Source organism: Amblyomma mixtum, chromosome 3 (genome assembly GCF_055824585.1).
Source record: "Amblyomma mixtum isolate Tamu chromosome 3, ASM5582458v1, whole genome shotgun sequence".
NCBI lineage: Eukaryota > Metazoa > Arthropoda > Arachnida > Ixodida > Ixodidae > Amblyomma > Amblyomma mixtum.
In genome coordinates, this window is record NC_143014.1 from 143,263,512 (window position 1) to 143,284,329 (window position 20,818).

The window sequence follows — 20,818 nt, forward strand, 5'->3', positions numbered from 1 at the left end:
ACAAGCTGGGACTGCTTAGCGTCTAGGACATTTGACAACCCTAGCAGTCTCGTATTGTTCATACAATATGCAGCGTGGCATTACTCTATTATGTTTTACTATAATTAACTAAGTCTCAATAAACATCCCTACATGCATGTTCCTCTTGTGGCAGCACATTTGCTGGAGCTGGAAGAACACACGAAAACAATTCAAAGCCAGTCAGAGAGCACCAGATATGGTTGGTTGGTTGGTTTATGGGGTTTAACGTCCCAAAGCGACTCAGGCTATGAGAGACGCCGTAGTGGAGGGCTCCGGAAATTTCGACCACCTGGGGTTCTTTAACGTGCACTGACATCGCACAGTACACGGGCCTCTAGAATTTCTCCTCCAAAGAAATTCTAGCCGCCGCGGCCGGGATCGAACCAGCGTCTTTCGGGGCAGCAGCCGAGCACCATAGCCACTGAGCCACTGTGGCGGCAGAGCACCAGATATGAGAGCAAACAATGTTTGTTACAAGTGACTTTATTTTTCTCTGTGACCTCGGACCACAGGGTGCCCGATGCAACAAATCTACATTACATTACTCTTCCACAAGTATTTTGTTTCGTATTCTCTTTCCTCATAAATAAACGAGACGCGATGCACCTAGATGACGCGATATCAGCTTTGGTCTTGAACCCTCGATATGAGGCAATTACAGAGAGTGTGGCAGGGAGAAAAGACCTTGACAAGACAAACGAGTGGTGTGCACTGCTCAAGCAAACTGCTGTGTTCCTAAAAACTGTGCAACTATGAGACCTATTTGGTGGTGCACAAACTGCAGAAATTTCACAGTGATATTGCTACTAACACAGACCATACCAATATTTTCAGGAATAGGTCAAAACTCAGAAAACAAAAAATAAGAATATGAGTGCTAACAACCTTTGGAAATGACCAATTTTCATGACTGCAACAGGCTTTGGCAGCAGCTTCTACAGAAGAACACATTACTGAAAAACACTGCAAAAGAGCAGCAGACATCTCTCATTTGTCTCATCAACGGGTCAACGAAAAGGCTTGCCCACACAGCACAAAGCATAGCAAACGCCAAAGCAACGAAATAAGGTTGCTCCGACAATTATTAATGACAACATAATGCTCTGTCCAGCCCCCATACTGCAAGCAAGAAAAAAAAAACCATGGAAGGCAAGCAGTTAACAATCCACCTGCACAAGCGATTTGGGAACTGTTTAAGCACACTTTCTCTTCTGGCACAACAGTCACATGTGCATCAGAAGCAAAGTGCACAGAAGCCAACTAAAGCTCTTGACTTGAAGAGATCAGGTAAATGTCATGCTAGTCCGTCTACATCAGTAAGAAACAGGCAGCACTGAAACTGATCATAAGATCGGTTTTTCAGCAATGCATACTCATACATCATGACAAAAGCCAATTGCAGTTAAAGGAAAGCTGTCCACAAAAGTAACGTTCACGTGACCGCAGCTACACCAATAAACAAACGCCATAAAATAACCCAAGTTATAACAATTGTGTAAGAAAAAAAAAATACTATTTCCATTTTTGAACAGTCACCAAATAAAAGAGGGCACTTCCTGACCCTTCACATCAACCGAGTCTTTCACATCGCCAATTACAGAAGAAGTTTTCAGCTATAGTTGGCGGCAGTTTTCAATATGCTGCTGTCGGTCAAGTGAACAGAAAGAACAGCAGTACTGCAGCAACAAGAGAGAAGGAAAAAGACAAAAACCACACCAACCATCCGGCTACCTGATACCAACATGCAGGGCATTTTTGAAGCAGACCATTAATAAATAGAGAGGACTAGATACAGCTGTGTACTTGTATGCCTGCCAATCAGGGATCTCAATAGGGGAGGCAGATGGTGTTGTGCTTTTTGTTTCCTTATTGCAAGTTACCAGTGCAAGCAGTTTCCCAAGCCAAAAAATTTATGTGACTGCCTTACTCTGCGGTGCAATGCGACCAACAGTGGCGAACCGTGGGATCGCTCGAAGTGGTTGACTTTGCCCGCTGTTGCAAGGTAAGAGTAAAGCATGCTCATGCTTAATGTCGCAGAAGTTACATTCTGCTATCAAACATCAGCGAAGCTCAGGCAATTTTCAAAACTACTGTGTGCGAGGTAAGTGTCTACCAGTAACTGCTTTGAGATACACAATGCTAGAGCTACACACTGTTGTGAACTGCTATACCCGACTGGTGAGAAACAGTTTCAAGTGAGTTTCCTATCACAACAATTTTTTCTGCATAACCTGCACTGTACTAGACAAAAGTAATTGCCAATCACTGCTTGAACACAGCAGAATCGGGCAGCACAACAGCAACAAACCTAACCACCCTTCAAGAAAGGCTTTTGCAACAATTCCATTTCATCACATCAACTAAGTACACTTTATGTGCAACTCACTCATTTGCGCGTCTCTAGAGCTGTGCAAAGACAGCCATTTGTCCCATACCAAGAAAACATTCCTTCTACAGTTAATAAAATTTGTGGTATAAGACACCTAGCACCACCACAAGTGCTTTCACAGTTCATTAGTTTTGTAACCTTGGAAACCACCTGAAGGAGTGCTGAACACTGACATACACCTTTATATAAACCAGAAAAACAAATTTGCACAGGAGAATTACAAGCCACAGTGTTCACTGTTTTCAAAACAGCAAGGTGTAGACTGCTGGGTGAAGTAGCCTCAAGAAATTGTTGCCACAAACGCCACAGCATTAAGTGACTGTCCCTTCAGCCGAGTTAAAGCTTTTTTCTTTTTGTCAAAGAAAGTCAGCCTCAAATTTGCAACAGTGTCTCAGCAGGCGACAGCCACATGCAAATACATAAGAGAAACTAACACAACAGCTCCCACGTGCTTGGGCAGCAAAAAACAAAAAAAAAGAGGCCAAGTGAGTGGCCGAGATTCAGAACCTCCAATAAATGCAGCACTTTTAACATTCAAGCATCCACATTTGGAAATTTCCAAAATGCATCAACATATCCAATCTGGTTTATCAAAATGTTCTACATGTTAACAAAGCAAGAAAAAAGAAAAAGAAGAAAGCACTTTTATGTTTGCCTCGTGGCTTCGTCAACAAGCTGTGGTAAACCACTTAAATACAAATGGAAAAAAATAAGGGCCTAACCACAATAGGAACTGGAAGAACAGGCAGTAGAGATTCGCTCTTAATGGTGCATCTGCCCTTAGAATGCACAAATAGTCATAACCATAATATAGCAATTGGTCACACTCATAAGGCTGTACAGTTCTCACACCTCAACAGGAAACAAGAGGCCGCTGAAAAAGTGGGAGGTGCAGTGCTGAGAGACCACAAGCGTCTAACAGGGCTACAAGACACTGAAGAGACTCTGGGCACCAAAACGTCCTAACTGATAGCTGATTTTGCTGACATCCCAAAGTTAAGTACCATCAGTCACAAGGCTGGGCTGATGTTAGCTGATAATTTCATTTCTAAACAACACTAAAGACAAAGGACTGGTCACAAATCAGCTCACAGGCTAATGAAGTCAGTTCCAGAGTTGTGGAAAATACAATTAACTAAGTGTTCGGTGATAATGTGCAGCATTAGGTGATGAAATGTGGCCATGTGTCCTAGTGGAAATTCTAGTCTCGTTACACATGCTCACTCACTGTGCCCCTCTGGCTACTGAGCAGGACTCCACTCATCATGGATAGCTAAAACTAACCCTTAATAAATGTTTTTACCACCACCACTAAGCTTAGCGGCATGTCGTCAGATTTGGGGCATTGTAAAAGAGACTGCATTGCTTTAAAACAGTAAAATTTCACAAGCTGGTTAAAACTCACCCAAAGGCACAAATTACTGTTCCTTCCCTAACGCATGACACATTCTGTCATGCTTTCTCTCGCTTACTAGCCAGGAGACTAGCCAGGAGACGCGACTAAAAGTCACGAGGGCCCACACACGGATCAACAGCAGAAACCAAAAAGCATCAGTATAGCTACTGCCCAGTACACTCATCAGGAATGCGTGTGGGATGTAGGTCAGCCAAGTATGTGAACTGCTTAGTTACAGAAGGGCAGCACTGCTTGTCAACCAACTACATTCTGTGCAGTGGATCAGAGTGGTGGCAGGAAATCTAACCACCTTAAATCAGCTGCTCCTTCCTCACGGCTTCAAAAACTTGCTTCAAATATAATGTCATTAACCTTAACTTCAGCTGCACGTGAAGTGCAACATTGCCAAAATAGCCAACTTGCTGACTAACAAGTGAGAAATATTTTTGTGCACTCAGCATAAAAGGCTTCCAGAACATACTATGGTACACAAAGCACATTTACTCCCTTAGGATGAACATTACATCTTTCAGTGTGCCGGAAGCACAGCAACCAATGCCTGTAACCTAGCCTTAATATAAAAGTTGGTTTTCAAAAACAAGCCTCGTAAATCACTGCTCGCACTCAGTGCACTGGGCAGTGTTAAGAGGTGCAAGACCCGCAAGATCCGTAAAAGGCAAGGCATAAGACCTGTTTACAGCTTACAGCTGTGAAATAAAACTTGCCATGCACTAGCACATGCAGTTATTCTTCAATGCATTCTGATCTAGAGCCCTCCATTCTCAAAGAAGCTGGCTCACTGCAGTGACGAGATTCGGGGAAGAAAAAAAAAAAAACTGGCCATACAACAGACGACGAGCCAACGAGGAAACATAGCACTTTTTTTTTGCCTTTTCTTTTTCCGATAAGAGTTGCACATTATTATATACACTATCTACACACACACATGCACACACCATCAACATGACATTTGCCAGAAAAGTTCCCGAGTGGAATCCACAATGCCACACCATTATCAACACGGTGGCAACAAACACAAGTGCCCTAGGGAAGACAGGCATCACAGTGATGCTGTCCTCGGGGCTCACAATCCCATGCAGCATGAGGGAGTGGCAAAAAACACAACAAGGTTCTCTTCTGCTAAGAGAAAGAACAAAACAGGGTAAAGAAACAAGGAGTGGGACACTGGGAGGGACGACACTCTTGTGTCCATCGGGGAGAATGGCAGTTATAGAGGTAAACCCACAGGAGAAAACAAATAGGCCAAAGGAAAAAAAAAACAACAGTCCAGCGTGTTTCACGCCCGGTCAAGCCCATTGAAGCTGGTGCTTCTCCGCAGCAGTGGCAGCCCCGGGAATGTTATCAAAATGCCATGTATACATAATAATGGAACAAGAATAAACAGCAGTGTCTTTGGAAACCTACAACAAGCACTTTGTGACGACAGTTCAGGCCGTCTGGATGCAGCGAGCAGGAAAGCAGGCAGGATAGCAGGTGTGAGGAGGGAAGGGAAGGAGGCAAGGCTGCCAAACGCACCGCAGCAACAGTCACACTTTACAACAATGGGGATTAATTAAAACAGGCCTGTGGACAAAAGGCATTGGGGAGTTCCCTCAGTTCCACACAAAACCACAAAGCCCCACAAAACAACACACCATGCTTTCGCTCTTTCCACTGCCACAGTAGCCGGCATAGCCCAGATGACCTTTCTGGAGTAGCCAGCACAGTCCAGATGAGTCTTGTCTTCACAAGCTTAAATAAGGGTAGCAGAGAAGCAATGTCCTTGTCTCCAAGACGGGGGAAGAGGGGGGGTTGTTAGGCAGGGGGAGGGTCCAGCATATGCCATCCCGCCCCTTTGGGAACAGGACGGAAGACTGGCAGAGTGTGACAAACACTGCGGTGCTGGCTGCAGACATGGGCAGCAGTAGCATGCAGCGAGCAGGGTGGACATGAGTGCATTCCTAGCTGCTGGCACGCCGGCTGTTGTCACACATGTGAACCCCTCTGCCTCGCTCGAGGTCCTGCAAGTGCACACAAGGCGGTGTTTCAGAAATGGTACACTCTGTCACAAGCCACCCGCTTCTCGACAGAGCTCCTAAGGTTAAGGGGAGACGTGGGTCTTGAAATTAGCAAAAAATGCAAAAATTTTGATTTTGCAAAAATAGCCTGCCTAACTCATGGTCTAAATTTGACCTCCAACTCCTAAAATGCAGTCATGCAGTCAATATGGCAGCAAAGTGACTGCACGAGAGAGGCGAAAAAGCCTACTGTGAGGAACTAAGGAGAGCTTACCATGCACTGTGTGCAAGCGCCACAGGAATTTGTAGCTTGGCAGTTCATGGTAACATACCCTATCCGGTGAATGTTACCTAGCCATACTAGAGGGATGCTTCAAGGCCCCTTCAACACAACATCATTTTCTTTCCTTCACAGATTTGTACTGTGTGATAGTCACACTTGTATAACAATGGAAGTACGCCTATCCTAAAGACGGTGCCTGATCAAACTAATGGCAATCGCTAAACTCAGGGCTAAATGGCATGTGCAGAAGCCTCTCCACCCCCCATCCCCCAGTGGCAAACTACAGAATAAAAAAATTCAATGCCAACCACAGCAATGAGCAAGTGACAAACTTGTTTTAAGCATATCTTCATGAAGTACCAAAGGCATGGCAGGATCCTTTTAAGTGCTTTTTAGAAGATTACTGCTCACAAGCATGGCTCTAGTTAGGACACTTTCAGTACTGCAGTCTGGCTCATTCACGAGAAAAGTCAGGTAAAACGCTTCAAAGAAGGATGATGTACAAAGAAGCAAACACCTGCATGAGAGGTGAACGTTTACCCCTGGTTTTATACTTCTCATTTAACTATGCTGAAAGAGCATTTCATCAGCTTCAGAAAATTATTTTCATGCCCTGCTAATTTACATGAAATGATATGAAGCTGAAAAGCAGCTAATACAAAAGCACAGCTGCTAAGTTTGTTACCCAAGCATTCCCAGATGCATGAGCTTATTCAAAGTATCTAGTGCATGCTGCTAGCTCTGCATAAATGTGCAACTCAGACTCACACTCTGCCTAAGGACGGGATGCGGCAGTTGATTAGGTGTCTTCTTCCTGTCACAGAAAAAGAGCTTCGGCTCCTCTGGAACATCGAAGTAGGTCTTGTCTTTCCTACGCCTGCAGGAAAAAGATTAATTGCAGGTCAGCACTGAACGCCTACATCAAAAGCATGCAGAGAGCAACACACAGGCCAGCATATGAACTGACACTAGAAATGAAACGCAGAAGAGTGAGGAGGCAAGAAATGACATTACCAATTAGACAAAATCTTTTTGGTAAACATGACCATCTACCAGTCAGCTGACAGTTCAATATTAGCTGCAAAATGGGGCTCGGAATGCGAGACACTTTAGCCCAATGGACCCTAATATGAAGCAAGTTTGAACTCGAATTAATTTACCATGTAAACCTTAAGGTAGGCTGAGACTTGTGTCAAGCAGTTCCATTTTGAGATTTTGCAATGTGATAAAGAATTTCCTTGATCTGGTAAAGAATTTCCTTACCTCTTTAGAAAATATATTACAATTGGGTATTCATTACTTCACAAATTATTATTATTTTTTTTTTCCTTCATCAGGTCAACCCGAAAAGTGGGTGTGCCTTAACGTGGCCTCTTAGTTTCGGATACTTGCAAAAATTCACTGCTCTGAAGTGCTTTATCAGAAAAGTTTTGGTTTTGGTTTGAAATTTGGCCTTGTTTGCCGAATAAAATGAATAAAACGGTTTTCACAGACATTAAGTGGCGTTTGAAGGTTTGTGTACCTTTTCTTGGGAACTGTAAGGCATAAGCAACCAAAATTTTTCACAGTTGTTAATCATTTCAACATTTTACAGATCGTAGATTTTAAGAAAAAGGAGCATTAGTAGAAAAAATTTACAAAAATAAAAATTACTAGACAAAATTTAATCTAAGGTGAGCTGCATGTTTCTTTAAGTTTCCGTGCTAATTTTATAGCTGCAGCTTTTATTACAGCTGCTGTACAGCAAACTTGCAAACTTTTGGAAACCATTTTCGAAATCTCACCACACCTTAACTCTTTCGCTACCGCGCCATAGGCGATCGTTCGCATATGATCGATTCAAATCGCCCGCGCAAAAAAGCTAATTTTGGAGCGTTGTGGACGTGCTCCGCCATCTAGTTAGCGAGCTCAACAACTGCTCTTTCGATTGCAGCCTTGGTTTCAGTGTTTTGACATGAGAGGGCGCCGTGAAAAATAAAACTTTGAACGGCCGCAGCACCGTCAGCCGGAGAAAATGGCGTCCGCGTCGCCGCGCGCTCCTTGGAAGCGAAAGCTGACACCGAGCACGTCGGCCGGTTTCGGTTTCGTTTTTTGCGACGAAAGCAGCGGTTATTAGTCGGGCAACAATGTACAAACGTTGGATTTCGGTTTCGGCAGCGAGACTTCGCCTCGGGAGCCTGGAACGTCAGCGCGTACTTGCATGCAAGTTCTGTTTTCGTTCGCTGTGTGTTTTCTGCGGTGCATACGGTTTGCAATTGATGACAGTGGTTTATTTTTGTGCTTCAGGGTATTGAAAACGTATGGCGAAGACAGTTTGCCAAATGCTCAAGGTCGCGTCGCGTTTTTCAACCAAGACGACAGCTAGGTGTCCATATCGGCACATCGATGCGGAGCGGCACTCGGAGATTCACTCGACTTCTCGACTTTTTTTTTATGCTCTTCACGGCGGAAATGATGAAGATCGTGTGCGGGAACACTAATAAATATGCATGGATGAAGATTTTCAGCAAATTCGGCGTGACGGCTCATGGGAAGACGTGAATCTGTTGGAGATTCTGGTGTTGATTGGAATCATCATATACATTGGAATTGTTGACCTGCCACGACTGTATCTCTACTGAAATACCAGAATAATCTATTCTGGCCCTCTGCCATCAAAAATCATTTCTCAAAATTGGTTTTTCGCTTTTTTTTGTTTTTGATTTTTTGCACGTAACGGACCCGGATGATTCAGTGGCGGCAGCTTCTATTGGCAACACTTGAAAAGTGTCCTGGCTTTTGAACCACATCAATAAAACTTATTTTATCGATCCTGATGTTTTAGAGCTTGTCTAAAATGCCAAATTTTATCAGCTGGCTTTCAGGGAGCAGCTCATTCAAGAAATCTTCAGGTATGATGAGGGAAAAGAAGTCCACGCCCCCAATCCTCTCATAGAATCCATTCAACACCAACCGAAAAGGATGAAAAAAAGAAGAAACTACAAGCTCGACTATCAGAGAACAAGGGAGGAACAAAGATAAAACCTTATGTGAAGCACTTGTCAGTCTACCTCTACTTCACATCTTCACCTCTGATTGCTCTTCACAGTGGCACCACAGTCATGACCCCTGACTTGACAAGCCATGGAAAGTGCAGTAAATTTTTCTCATAGCTGAAACTGTGAATAATGACAGCTATAAACATGTGCAACAGTTTGTATATTCCAGTTTTCCTCTAATCAAGTTCGGGCTTAGTGCAGCCGGTAATTTTTGTTTTCGCTATTTACTTTTTTTGTTTTTAGCAAATTTCACAAATAAATGTTCATTTACTTTTGCACACACAACTCTGGTGTTTGTTTCATTCAGAAGTGTAACTAATAAGCTACAATTTCATGCATTGCAATATGTGCTCGGTGTATTAGTTCTTGAGAAAAAAAATTTTCTTTCAGTACGCTCCAAATCGTGCATTTTTCCGCGGTAGCGAAAGAGTTAATTAAGCTGCAAATAATTTCCGCTGTCATAAGGTTGCAGAAAATGCAAAAATGTACAAAAGTATCGAAGTTGGCTTGTCCTTTAACACCATCAGCAGTCAAATCCATGTTATCCGTTAAAGCTAGCATACAGTGTAATCTCGAGCGAAAGTATATACCAAAGCAAGCCGGAGGGCAGGTTTCCTGCAACAGTGCTCCAATACATCATGACAGTTCTGAAGAGCTGTTTACTTAGACCTGAAATTTACTTTCTGTGCAGAAGCATTCGTAACACAAGTGTCTTATGCACTTTGTGGATTTCTTGTGGAAAATGTAACAGATAAGAGGGAAAGCATCACTACCTGCTGTTCCCAGCAATGTTTGCCACACTATGCCATCTAGCTGACTACATTCTCCCAAAAGCTACCTAGGCCTTTTCAGTTAACCCAGCACGCCTGGTCATCTGTTTTCCCACAAGGAACCTAAGGCCAAGAAGCACTGCAGGTCAGAATAGGCAGCATAGACAAAAAAAGAGCCCTCACTACACAACTAAAACTGCTTGATGAAGTTCCTTTCACCTGTCAGAAATCAAGCAGAGTGAAGAAAATCCTAGAATAACAACAGCAGATGAGTCCTGCAGCACTTGTAGTGTACACTAAAGCAAGCATTAGCAAAAATATTTGACAAGCTTTAACACATCCCCAAAAGCAACAGAAAATAAAAGGAGAGGATTTCAGTTACTCATGCCACTGCTACAACCCATCAAAATGGCACACAACTTATGGCAATGAGGCAGAAGCTATGGAAATGAAACGCACACTATCCCTATGCAGCGACATAGAGTCCGTACTTGCAGTTATTAGTTTTCTCTTGAAACATAGCACATTGTCAATATTCATTATTTAAGGCTGTGGGCATTGAGCTTCTTGGGCTACCCGAATGTGCGCCCGCTTCCGCCGTTTCGTTCGTTAGAGAGACCCCCCGTGGGGTGTCCGCGAGCGGAATTCGGGCAGCCGCGCTGCTTGTTGTTCCCTTGCAAGGGAAGCTCTTCCGAGAACCGCAGTAAATCACCCTCCCTTCCATTCTTCCCGCTTCTTCCCGTTCTTCCTTCGGAGCGAGAGCGCAGGCGTGTACCATACGCTGTCAGTGCCCTCAGCTTGCACTGGCCCGAACCCGCGATATGTGGGCGAAGTGCCACCTAATTAGATCACCGGCACTAGGTATTGGTAAATCCCACAAGGCCTACTTCTAACACTACCGCAACTGCCAACGTGATCACAATGAATTCGCTAGCAACGTCTTCTTAACAGAAGCTTCCACGGATGGCGCCAGGTGGCCAAATACGCACAGTCGTGCGGAACTATCTGGCGGAATGACACCGTTACGGACGCTCCGACCCTGCAGCATTCCCTTCATCACTAAGAAAAGCTGCCGTTGAGTACAGATATGTGGTCATACACAGAGGCCATATTAGTACATTCAGTGTGTTTAACAAGTAACACATCTAATATGCGCAGGGAGTAAGAGCAAGGTAAGCGCTTGTCACTTACTGATAGTACAAGTACACCGTGATGCAGACTATAAAGACAAGTATGACTGCCATTGTGACGCCACCTGCAATGCTTGCCGTCTCGATCAGCACCCGCTGCCTTGTGGCTGCACAGAAGTGATGACGGAAGGTTATAAAACAGTTATAGGTACAGCCTCACTGCACTCTGAAAAGGTTAAGAAGACACTGTTATTGTATTAAGCTTATGAGCCCTTAAGTCGCAACAACCATTCAAAGCAGACAGCCTGCAGGCTAGCTTTGAAACTCTGAGGCAGCTGGTACATTCTCAACCATCACAATATCCCACTTTACTTGCAGTTGACTGAGAACAAGTGCATTACTTGCTACACAAATACTACCTGTGTAGGAAGCAGCTACAGGCAATGCTAACAAAGAAAGAAGAGAAAAAAGCCTGAAATTCAGGCCACGCCCTTTAATAGAGCAAGAAAACAAAGCGAGTGGGGGGGTACAATGAATAAAACAGCCATTGCTAACACATCCGCATGCACTACATATTGCTAACACATCCACTTCGAGCGAGTACTGGAAAAACAAAAATGAAAAAATAGAATTGGGTGATCCTACGATGATAGAGGCAGTCACAAGCATGACGACACTACACATCGATCTTGGCAGATAAAATGCCAGGAACTGGGTCAATACTCACGCAGGTAGGTTCCATCAAGGTCCTTGAACTCACATCGTTGCCCCATATATCCATCCGCACACCTGTTGAACAAGAAGAGAAAATTTCAAGCGCATTTAGTTGTATTGTTACCGACTGGTGAAAAGAACACACAAGCATTCACAGCAACAATATAAACCGGTGACTCCTTCATTGAGAGGTTGATTTTGAATACCACAACTGCAAAGCCAAGTTTTAGAACTATAAGTAGTTGCTTTCTAAAACAGACAAGCAATTTGCAGAACCTGAGAAACAAAGAAAGTGTAATTTTGGAAACAAAAAGGAACTGTTATAAGGTTTTAAAGCTGCATAAACATGACTCCCTGCTTGGCATACAGAAAGTTCTATCTAAACTACACTCGCTTCTTGACAGTATTAAACTTCCATGAGCACGCTCAGCAAATTATTCAGGCCGCACCTGGTTCCAAGGTCACACAAATAAGAATAAACTGAGTGGAAACTCACATGCAAGGTAAAAGACGAATTTAATCACTGACTTGACTCTAGCAGACTGACCAAAAGTTATAATTTGAAGGCCTTTATAACTTTCCAATCATGTAAAGGTTGTCAGTAACTCGTACCCGATACACTAGAAGACTTCGTGTAATTTGAAATGAAGAGGATTTGGTACACCGAGGCCATTTCACCTTTTTTAAGGCTATGTGGTAAAAAATGCAATTTTCAAATTATAGCGATGAAACCTTCTGCTATCAAACATCATTAATGACAGTGTGGCCTGCAGTGACATGGGAAGCAGTACAGCACCATTTAATGACGAGTACGCCCGGTCATGGACAAGACTGGGGCAACTAACTGCTGATGGGCTGAGAAAGACGGCTTCCAGCCAAGTGTCCAGGTGTGTTCTATCACGTGTTTAAGCAACTTCAGTCTTCTGCGCGCATTCTTAAGCAGTGGCGCTACAACACACTATCGCGAGGGTGGTCTATGTGTCATATTTATGGTTGGTTGATTGGGGTGTAACGTCCCAAAGCAGCTCAGGCTATGAGGGACGCCGTAGTGAAGGGCTCAGGAAATTTCAACCACCTGGGGTTCTTTAGCGTGCACTGACATCGCACAGTACACGGGCCTCTAGAATTTTGCCTTCATCGAAATTCAGCCGCCGCGGTCGGGATCGAACCCGCGTTTTTCGGGTCAGCAGCCGAGCGCCGTAACCACTGAGCCACCGCGGCGGGGCGTGTCATATTTATATACTGCGCAATAAATATTGCGTAAAAGTACAAAGCCAAGTTCGCAAGTTAGCTTTCAGAAACTAGCACAATTTAAAGCATGTTAGAGCTATACAACCAAGCAAAAGGCTCTCAAACACACCTCCACATGCTCACATCAACAACACATAAAAAGGAAAAAAAAAAGGGTATGTGACACCTGGTTCAAAAACTCCAAGGCACCTAGGGACAACGACCAGCTGATAAATGGAAGTGCGAAAAAGAAGCCTGCCAAGCTGAAGGCGAACGGCACTCACTCGCAGTTGTAGAGGATGGACTCGCCAATCTTGATGGAGAAGCAGGTGGCACCATTGAGACAGTACCACTTGGCATATGTCTCAGGGCATGTGTACGTCTGGAATGTAATGTTGGGTCGCACTGTCGACTGCGGGGGCCGTGGCTTGGGCGTCGACCGTGATGAGCAACCATCTGCAGCAATAACAAAGGCAGGGTCATTCTTTCAGCAGTAATCTCAGGGTACTGCAATCTGCCCGCTTCTATTTCGCACAAATTCTGGCAAGCCTGAATCGATCTCTCGAAAGGAGGCTAAACTGCACTTATATTATGGCTGCACGTTATAAAACGAGCTGCTTAAAACATTAACCAATCTGACTGTGCTCCGAAATGAGGCCACCAGCACTCACATGTACTACTTGAATGACATTACAATGGACTTCATAACATTTGCCACCACGTAGGCAAAGGCAGGAAGGACATGGAGTACGTTCACTCAACTGATGGCCCATGCCGTTAACTAAGCTGGTACAACCAAATCAAGCCAAAAAGATTGCTGTTATCAAAATAAACATCGCCCCCCCCCCCCCCTTCACCATACACTCATACACATTTTTAGTAAAAAAAAAGGGGGAGGGGGGGGGGGGGGGGGGGGGACTCATCTAAATGCACACGAAATGCAATGAACATTAACTAGAGACCCTGAATTCCCCCTTAGGCACCAGATTTCAATTCATCAGTAGTGAAAAGCCTTCACCCATGGAAACAATTTTTCCGAAGCAAAGCCAATTATTGCATGCCACCTTTTTGTCTACAGGAGACAGCAGAGGAAGAGAATAAACTGTACAGAAATTGTTGGCTTTAATAAAGTGTGAATGCTGCCCGAACTAGCCATGCTGTGTAGCAAAAGAAACGTATTACAGGTATGTCAGTGCTTTCTTTAGTGCAAATATTTTTTTTTTTTTTCTGATCATTATAGACAGGCGACGAAAACGAAGCCACCGACGTTCCCTTTAATTTTCCACCGACAGCAAACGCGTCTAATAATAATACAGCGCGGGCCCGAGGCAGTTTCACATCCAGACAACCCCCGTCCCTCCTCATTATGACCATTAGCAACTGCGCCGGGTGTCGCGCGGGGTGGGCTACGGGTCGGCGCGTGCAATGCGAAAGCTGGCTTACGGCACGACAGGAAAGAGGGGAAGCCAGGACACAGCGCCATCCACCACTTTCTCCTCGCCCTCGGCCATCTTGTTAACTACGCCTAATACAGGACACTGCCCTGGCTTCGACACGGACTCTCCTTTTGTGTAAGCGCCTTTCTCCTCTCGCCAGCCGCCCTCCACGGCTTGCTGAGCCTGCCCGCAACACACTGGCGTTACCTCCTCCCTTCTCCACTGTTCTCTCTCCAGCGGCTGTTCCTCTCATTTCGCAAACAGCGGCATTCAGTCCGGCGGCGGCGGCGCCGAGCACGGGCAGCCAGTCACCCAACCGCGACACGCCGGAGACACTGCAGCCACCGCTCGCGTGCAAGTCGAAGTGTACCACACGCAAACCACCCTTCCCCAACACTTTTCGTCCAGTCATATTATGAACTTGCTGTCGGGCTAGTTGGTTTCGGAGGACAAAACACGAAAATGGGCCCGGTTGTCTACCTTCGTGTTTTGTCCTGTTTTCGCGCCCTATGAATCAATATATCAGCGACGGCAGTCGGAGGCCAACGGCAAAGCCGGCCAAACGAACTACGAGATCTCAGACAGCCATGCAGCTCCGACAGACGCTTAGACAGAACAAAAGCTTGTCAAAAGGCCAGGGGGGACTGAACACAACCGACAGAGCTTCACATTCTACGCGAGACGCCAACGGTTAGGCTTTCCTCCATCTGCGCTTACTCGCGTCTCAAAGGAAAGCGTGGCATTTAAAAAGACAACCACAGAACTGCCGCACACTCCACTGCCGCAGATGGAGGTGGCGACATGCGGTTCGCACAACGCAAGCATCGCTGCACTAAGCGCGGGCGACACCAACGCCATGTTCAGCACCCTTTACCACCTCACTCATCCACCCGTTTCGAACACGCCACATTTTGCGCGACTCCACGCGTCCTCCTCTGCCCGACGGTCGCGCTAAGATCCGGCGGAGGAGGGTGACAATAAAGCAGAGGAGGAGGAGAGGGCCCCCCCGCAACGGACCGTGACGACCGCCAGGGCGGCGATCTTACTCCTGCCGATGGCTGTGAGAACCTTTGCCGACGAGCGGGAAGCCCACCACAGTGCAGACCACAAGAGCAGAGTAAGGCCACGCCACCGCCAGGTCGACCATGCACTCGAAGCTTAGCGCTGTTTTACAGTTTATGGCGTAAACTGGAAAAACAAAAGCGCGCTTTATGCCGCTCTTAGCTTCAGCTCATGGGTCGCAGCAAAACTCCAGCGACACCTAACGTGCCTACTCCACGCGCGAGTCGAATGAAGACGGTAAAGGAAATAGCGACCAAATGAACTGGTTCAGCGAATGGCTCGCGCTTCGCACTAAGCGGAACTACCCACGCAATGAAAGGTCAGCGACCTAAAACCCTCTGCTGACGCCACCCACAAGACGACCTAACACGACACATGCGTTCTGAACGCGTTTCAATCGCGGAGGCGCTCTCTTCGCAATCATTTACCCCTCGTGTCAAAAAATTTCACTCTGGCGACCACGTCCGCCAGGAGCGATACAAGGGAAATCAACAAGCTGATTTCGGTCTGGTGCGACGACACTTGCGGCGCACGCATGGCAAGCAACACCAACCCACGGGTTCTCTGGCCTACAAACATACACGGCGAGAAAACGAAAGAAAAAAAAAGTTTCCCTCGGCAAAAGCGGGAGGAGGGGAGCCGGCGTCTGTCGTCCACCGACTCCTGGCGAACACCTGGACAGCAGCAGAGGACGTGCGTGCTCGGCCGACCACGAAGGAGGAGCGCGGTCCGTCCGGACGTTCGCCTCCCCCCGACAGCTGGGCCCTTGTGCGGCCAGCCAGGCGGCGGCGGCGCAGGGGCTCTTTAAAAAAGGGGGCCGGAATATTCCCCCTCCCCACGCAGTCTCGGAGGCGGTGGGAAGGAGGGGCACGCGCCATGCGGCCGGCCGGACGCGTGCCACGCGTCGTCCACGAGAACAGAGTCAATCAGCCGAGCACAGCTGCCGCCGGAGTGCGCCCCGAAGCCCTGGACACAGAGGTTTCACCCCTCTCTTTTTCGAAAGCGAGAAGGGCACCCCCTCTTCTATGCGACGGGCCGTGTACGAAGGTCTCAACGCCCAGACGGCGAGGCGAATGAAAGCAAGGGTGACCAGGACTAGGGTCACAATACCTGGATGGTCTGCTGCATACGAGCCGCCTGTCTACGGTCACTAGCACTGCCGCGAAAGCAGCATTCGCAAACAAGGACAGCGGGCCAGTGGGGTACACAAAAACTGGCGAAGCTGCAAAACTGGCCGCAAAAACCTTGGAAAACAGGATTTGCGGTTTATTGCGTCATGGCAAATCGCTGCTTGCATCCGGGAGGCCTTGAGTCATCATCGTTTGTCGTAAGCCACGCCACGTAGCCACGGCTCAGATACCCGTGATGAAACAAAACCATTATTTCTCTAAACTACATAACGAGTTACAAACTACCGCCAACAATTGCATCACTCACCACGCTTAACCTCAAACTTTAGCAATATTTATTCAGAAGTTATACATAGGTTCCTGTAAAGAAATTGCGCAATATATAACTTAAGACTTCTCTTTTCACCACGTTAATAGCGACAACCAAGGACAAAAGAACATATTTTCACTGCGTGTGTGTGCGTGCACAGTTTAGCAATGCTAAACTCACGTGCCAAACGACCACTCTTGCTCCTTCTCAGTTGTAAATGTTCACCGGTTAACGGAAATGAAAGGAGCAATAACTTATCTCAATGGACACCTAAATCGCGCCGTAAGAGAAGGGAGGAAGGTGGGACTGAAAGGAGACGGAGAAAGAAGTGCCGTAGAGGAGGGCTGCGGAATAATTTCGGCCACCTGGGGATCCTTAAGTGCACTGACATCGCACAGCACACGGGCGCGTTTCGATAGAGGCGAAACGTGGACGCCGATGTCGGATTCCAACGCAGATACTCCGGCCCAGTAGCCGAGCGCCCTAACCACTGAGCCACCGCGCCGGGTCTCGGGTTTAAGCTGTGCAGCCTTTCACGCAATACGCTAATTTCGGGGCTAACTCTACCGCCCGACGCAACCTGCTGAGAACAGCGTAGCGCTGAAAATGACACACCCAGGAATACCACAAGGCGGAACGCTTACTTCCTCTCCCATGAAACAAAACTTGACATTACCAGATGACAAATGACCGAGAAAATGTTGACGCAACGACCACTCTTTTGTGTCCTTTCTCTCGACAGTGCCGAGGACGAGACTTATTGCCTGCTTGTAGAAGCGCTACGCCACACGTATTGCGCAACTCCGATGGGCAAGACTTTCCCGCCGACCGTGGCCACTTGATCCCTTCCTGCTACAGCAAATTAATTTTACCGCTAATTGGCTCGGCTGCAACAAAAGGAGCGAGCGCTCCGGCAAACGAAATGAGCTGCCATCGAGAGAACGACCAAAGGGCCATTTCGACCGGGTCCTTGGGCGACCGTCCACCTGTCACTCCCGGGGGCCGAGGGGAAAGGAACTTCCTTTTCCCTCGCCACCAATGCCCCTCTCCCTTTCCCGCCGTGCCACAGCCGCGCAGTTTTCAAAAGCCAGTCAGGCGGAGAAAAGAAGAGAGTCGCGCAGAAACGGGCCCACCGAGGGGAAATAAAATAACCAAAGTGCAGTCAAATAATATGAGATAAAGAAACAGCCAAGGGAAGCGCGGCCTCGGAAGGCGAAGACTGGCGCGCGCCAGGCGCGCGCGCCCTTCGCCCAAACAGCCGGGAAACATCTGGCGAGCACAGGGCACGCACCGATGAGGACGGCACCACTCAACGCACCGCCTCTCTCCGCGCCGGCCCGCCGCGCTTTCTTCTCGATTCTGCAACTCCCCCCTCCGCCTCCAACCGTTTTTTCTTTTAAATTTTTTTCGACCTTTTCTTGTTCGATAGCTTCCCAGGGAGTATTAGCCAGGAGCGAACGCAAGCGTTTCGGTTAATCTTGGCCAAAGGCGCGAGGCTGCCTCCGCCCCTCACACAGCTCAGTTTTATGAAGAACGATACAATCAACAGATAGCGCGATACGAATTTCCCAGGCAGTTCTCCCCAGGCGGAGTGCGTCGTCGCTTCTTTAGCCAACAAAGACGAAGGTACACCAAGAGCACGACTGTTTCAACGGTATATACCTCCTTGTTGGTCGTTCCTCGCGAAACCAAGCACGCACTTTTAGACGTTCAGATGCTGAACGACGCGGATGTCAGGCGCACTCGGGAAAGAATGGCACAATTTATCGTGGGCACCTCAGCCTAACGTCGCCGGACTCTGCCCAACGACGAACCAACACACGTCCTAACTGTCAGTGAAGGTAAGCGCATTCAGAAAACGTGAACAAATCTGCGTGCGGCAGACAGAAAACACGCGAGCTATTATTCATTTGCTACCTGACCAACCTTATCAGTCGAAACTGAGGCGGCCGCGCAGGGCCATGTGCCACTTTGCTCTAAAGCATGGAGTGAATACACAGAGCCAGAATATCGACAGCCACGTAAACGCTCCGATGTTGGGCTGCCCGCACCCAAAAGAAGATCGCGGAAAGGAGGGCGATTCAAAGCTGTCGCTATTACAGCTGCGGAGCGAAAAAAAAAAAAAACTGGAAGTTCTTGGCGCTGAGGGTGACGACTCCGCACACGTAAACATCAATGGGTTTCCTTTCTTCCGAGGTTGTTCGCACCACCTCCTGAACACTAGACTTCATTCCAGGTCCGCAGAAAGAATGCGGGAGTAACTACCTCTTCGCAAACCCCGAGTCATCTCAGGTATGAACACGTAGTTGGCTGACAGCTTCGGCCAGAAAGCAAAGTCCAGCAAAGCTGAACCACAGAGTTCTCCGTTTCCGCTCCATATAGAAAGAAAAACAGCCAGTTTCGAGTAGCCTCTATAAGAGGACAGAAAGCCGGCCGCACGCGCGCACAAAAAAGAGCGGCACCGGGGACCGCGCCGGCGATCGGTCGCTAAGCAGGAGGCGGGGAACACGGCGGAGCGAGGGAGAAGAAACTACGCACCAAAGAGCACACATTCGCCAGGTGCTGCTCGGCGACAGCAGCAGCAGACGACGACACTTGAACGCGCGACGAGGCGACAATCGGTGCGCTCGGGTCTACCCTCCCCCCTCTTTCTTTGGCTTTCCACTCGGCTAGCTTCATTTTTCTTCGCCTTCCCGCACCAAAAACGACGAAACGGAGGGAGCTCAAGGAAACTGGAAAAAGGAAAAAGCTCGTCCGAGGCTCAGCAGAAAGCGAGGAGGCGCGGGGGAGAGGAAAATCAAGCGGGGCGCACAACAGCGCAGCGCGGAGAGGAAGCAGACTGCGACGATGACACCCCGTTAAACAAGAGAAAAAAAAGAAAACCGCAGAAACATGAACTCCGGCTGCAGCCCGTCCTCGAACGGGGAGGGATCGCGGGGCTGCCGAAACGCTGCTTCAATGGCGGGAAAGACTGCAGAAGCCAGAGAGAGAGAAAAATAGCAAGAGAGAGAGAACAGCCTGGCCTTGAACCGTCGTCACTTCGCGCACCCACGGCGCACGCGCGCGCAGTTAGCGCAAAAGGCAAGGAAGACGGGGACGAAGAAACGGGAGCAATCACTCCTCGTTAGGAATCCATTTAGAGTCTCGTTTTAGAGCGCGCAACAGCAGCTCGCGGTCGAGTCTGTTTGCCTTTCGGAAGTGCGAATGAATCGAAAAGCGACTTCCCCTTTGAATGGGCCCTTTTGCGGCGGCACGAAGATGGGCACAAGGCATCGACAAGGCGACGCGAATGGACGCCGGCAGCACCGGTCGGTGGGATGCTGTGGGCTGGTCTGGCACCGAGCTCCCGTTTCAAGACCGAGAAGGAAGCGAGTGCCGACCCCCGAGTTGGGGGGAAGGGCATTTACACGACACGCGCGCGCTTGGCTGCGGTGCGGTGCGCGGCCGACACGCGCGCAAACACGACACCTACGCTGCAGATTGCACACCCCGATTGTCAACAGAATAAAAAAAGAAAAACTGGTCGCGAAAACACCCGACTATTCGGTGTTCCCTGCAAGCCTACTACGCCCGATCCCTGAGCGCTAATGAATTTTTAACAACTCGGTTAGCGCTTAAAAATGGCAATCGAAACTTTGCGACTAGACAAAACAGGGGGCGGCGCTCTGATACCAAGGGGAAGACGACCTATGCTAAGTTGAATAATCCTGCACTTCCCTTTCACGAAAAGCTGAAGGTCGGCTAAGAGATCAGGCGCTAACGCGGATATGCGTTCCGCGCATAACGAAAACTTCAGGGCACCCCCAAAACAACTTGATCCGAGTCAAAATCGGGTCACGGAGCAAGAAACATTCGGCCTCCTGCTCTATGGCCGCCGTCAAATCATCAGTG

At 47.7% G+C, this 20,818-nt stretch overlaps 1 protein-coding gene across 7 annotated transcripts in view; it reads right to left on the reverse strand.

The window, feature by feature from the left end:
• Nucleotides 1–486: 486 nt before the first annotated feature.
• LOC149352211 (protein spitz-like) overlaps nucleotides 487–20,818 on the reverse strand; it is a 123,730-nt gene continuing 103,398 nt past the window's right edge. For all 7 annotated transcript variants that reach the window (XM_089581373.1, XM_089581369.1, XM_089581372.1 and 4 more), the window contains 5 exons: nucleotides 13,274–13,445; nucleotides 11,773–11,834; nucleotides 11,107–11,212; nucleotides 6,876–6,984; nucleotides 487–5,827 (listed from right to left, as the gene is read on the reverse strand). In XM_089581373.1, coding sequence (XP_089437499.1) covers nucleotides 5,768–5,827; nucleotides 6,876–6,984; nucleotides 11,107–11,212; nucleotides 11,773–11,834; nucleotides 13,274–13,445 — 509 coding nt within the window. In that variant the 3' untranslated portion in view covers nucleotides 487–5,767. The remainder of the gene's footprint in view (nucleotides 5,828–6,875; nucleotides 6,985–11,106; nucleotides 11,213–11,772; nucleotides 11,835–13,273; nucleotides 13,446–20,818) is intronic.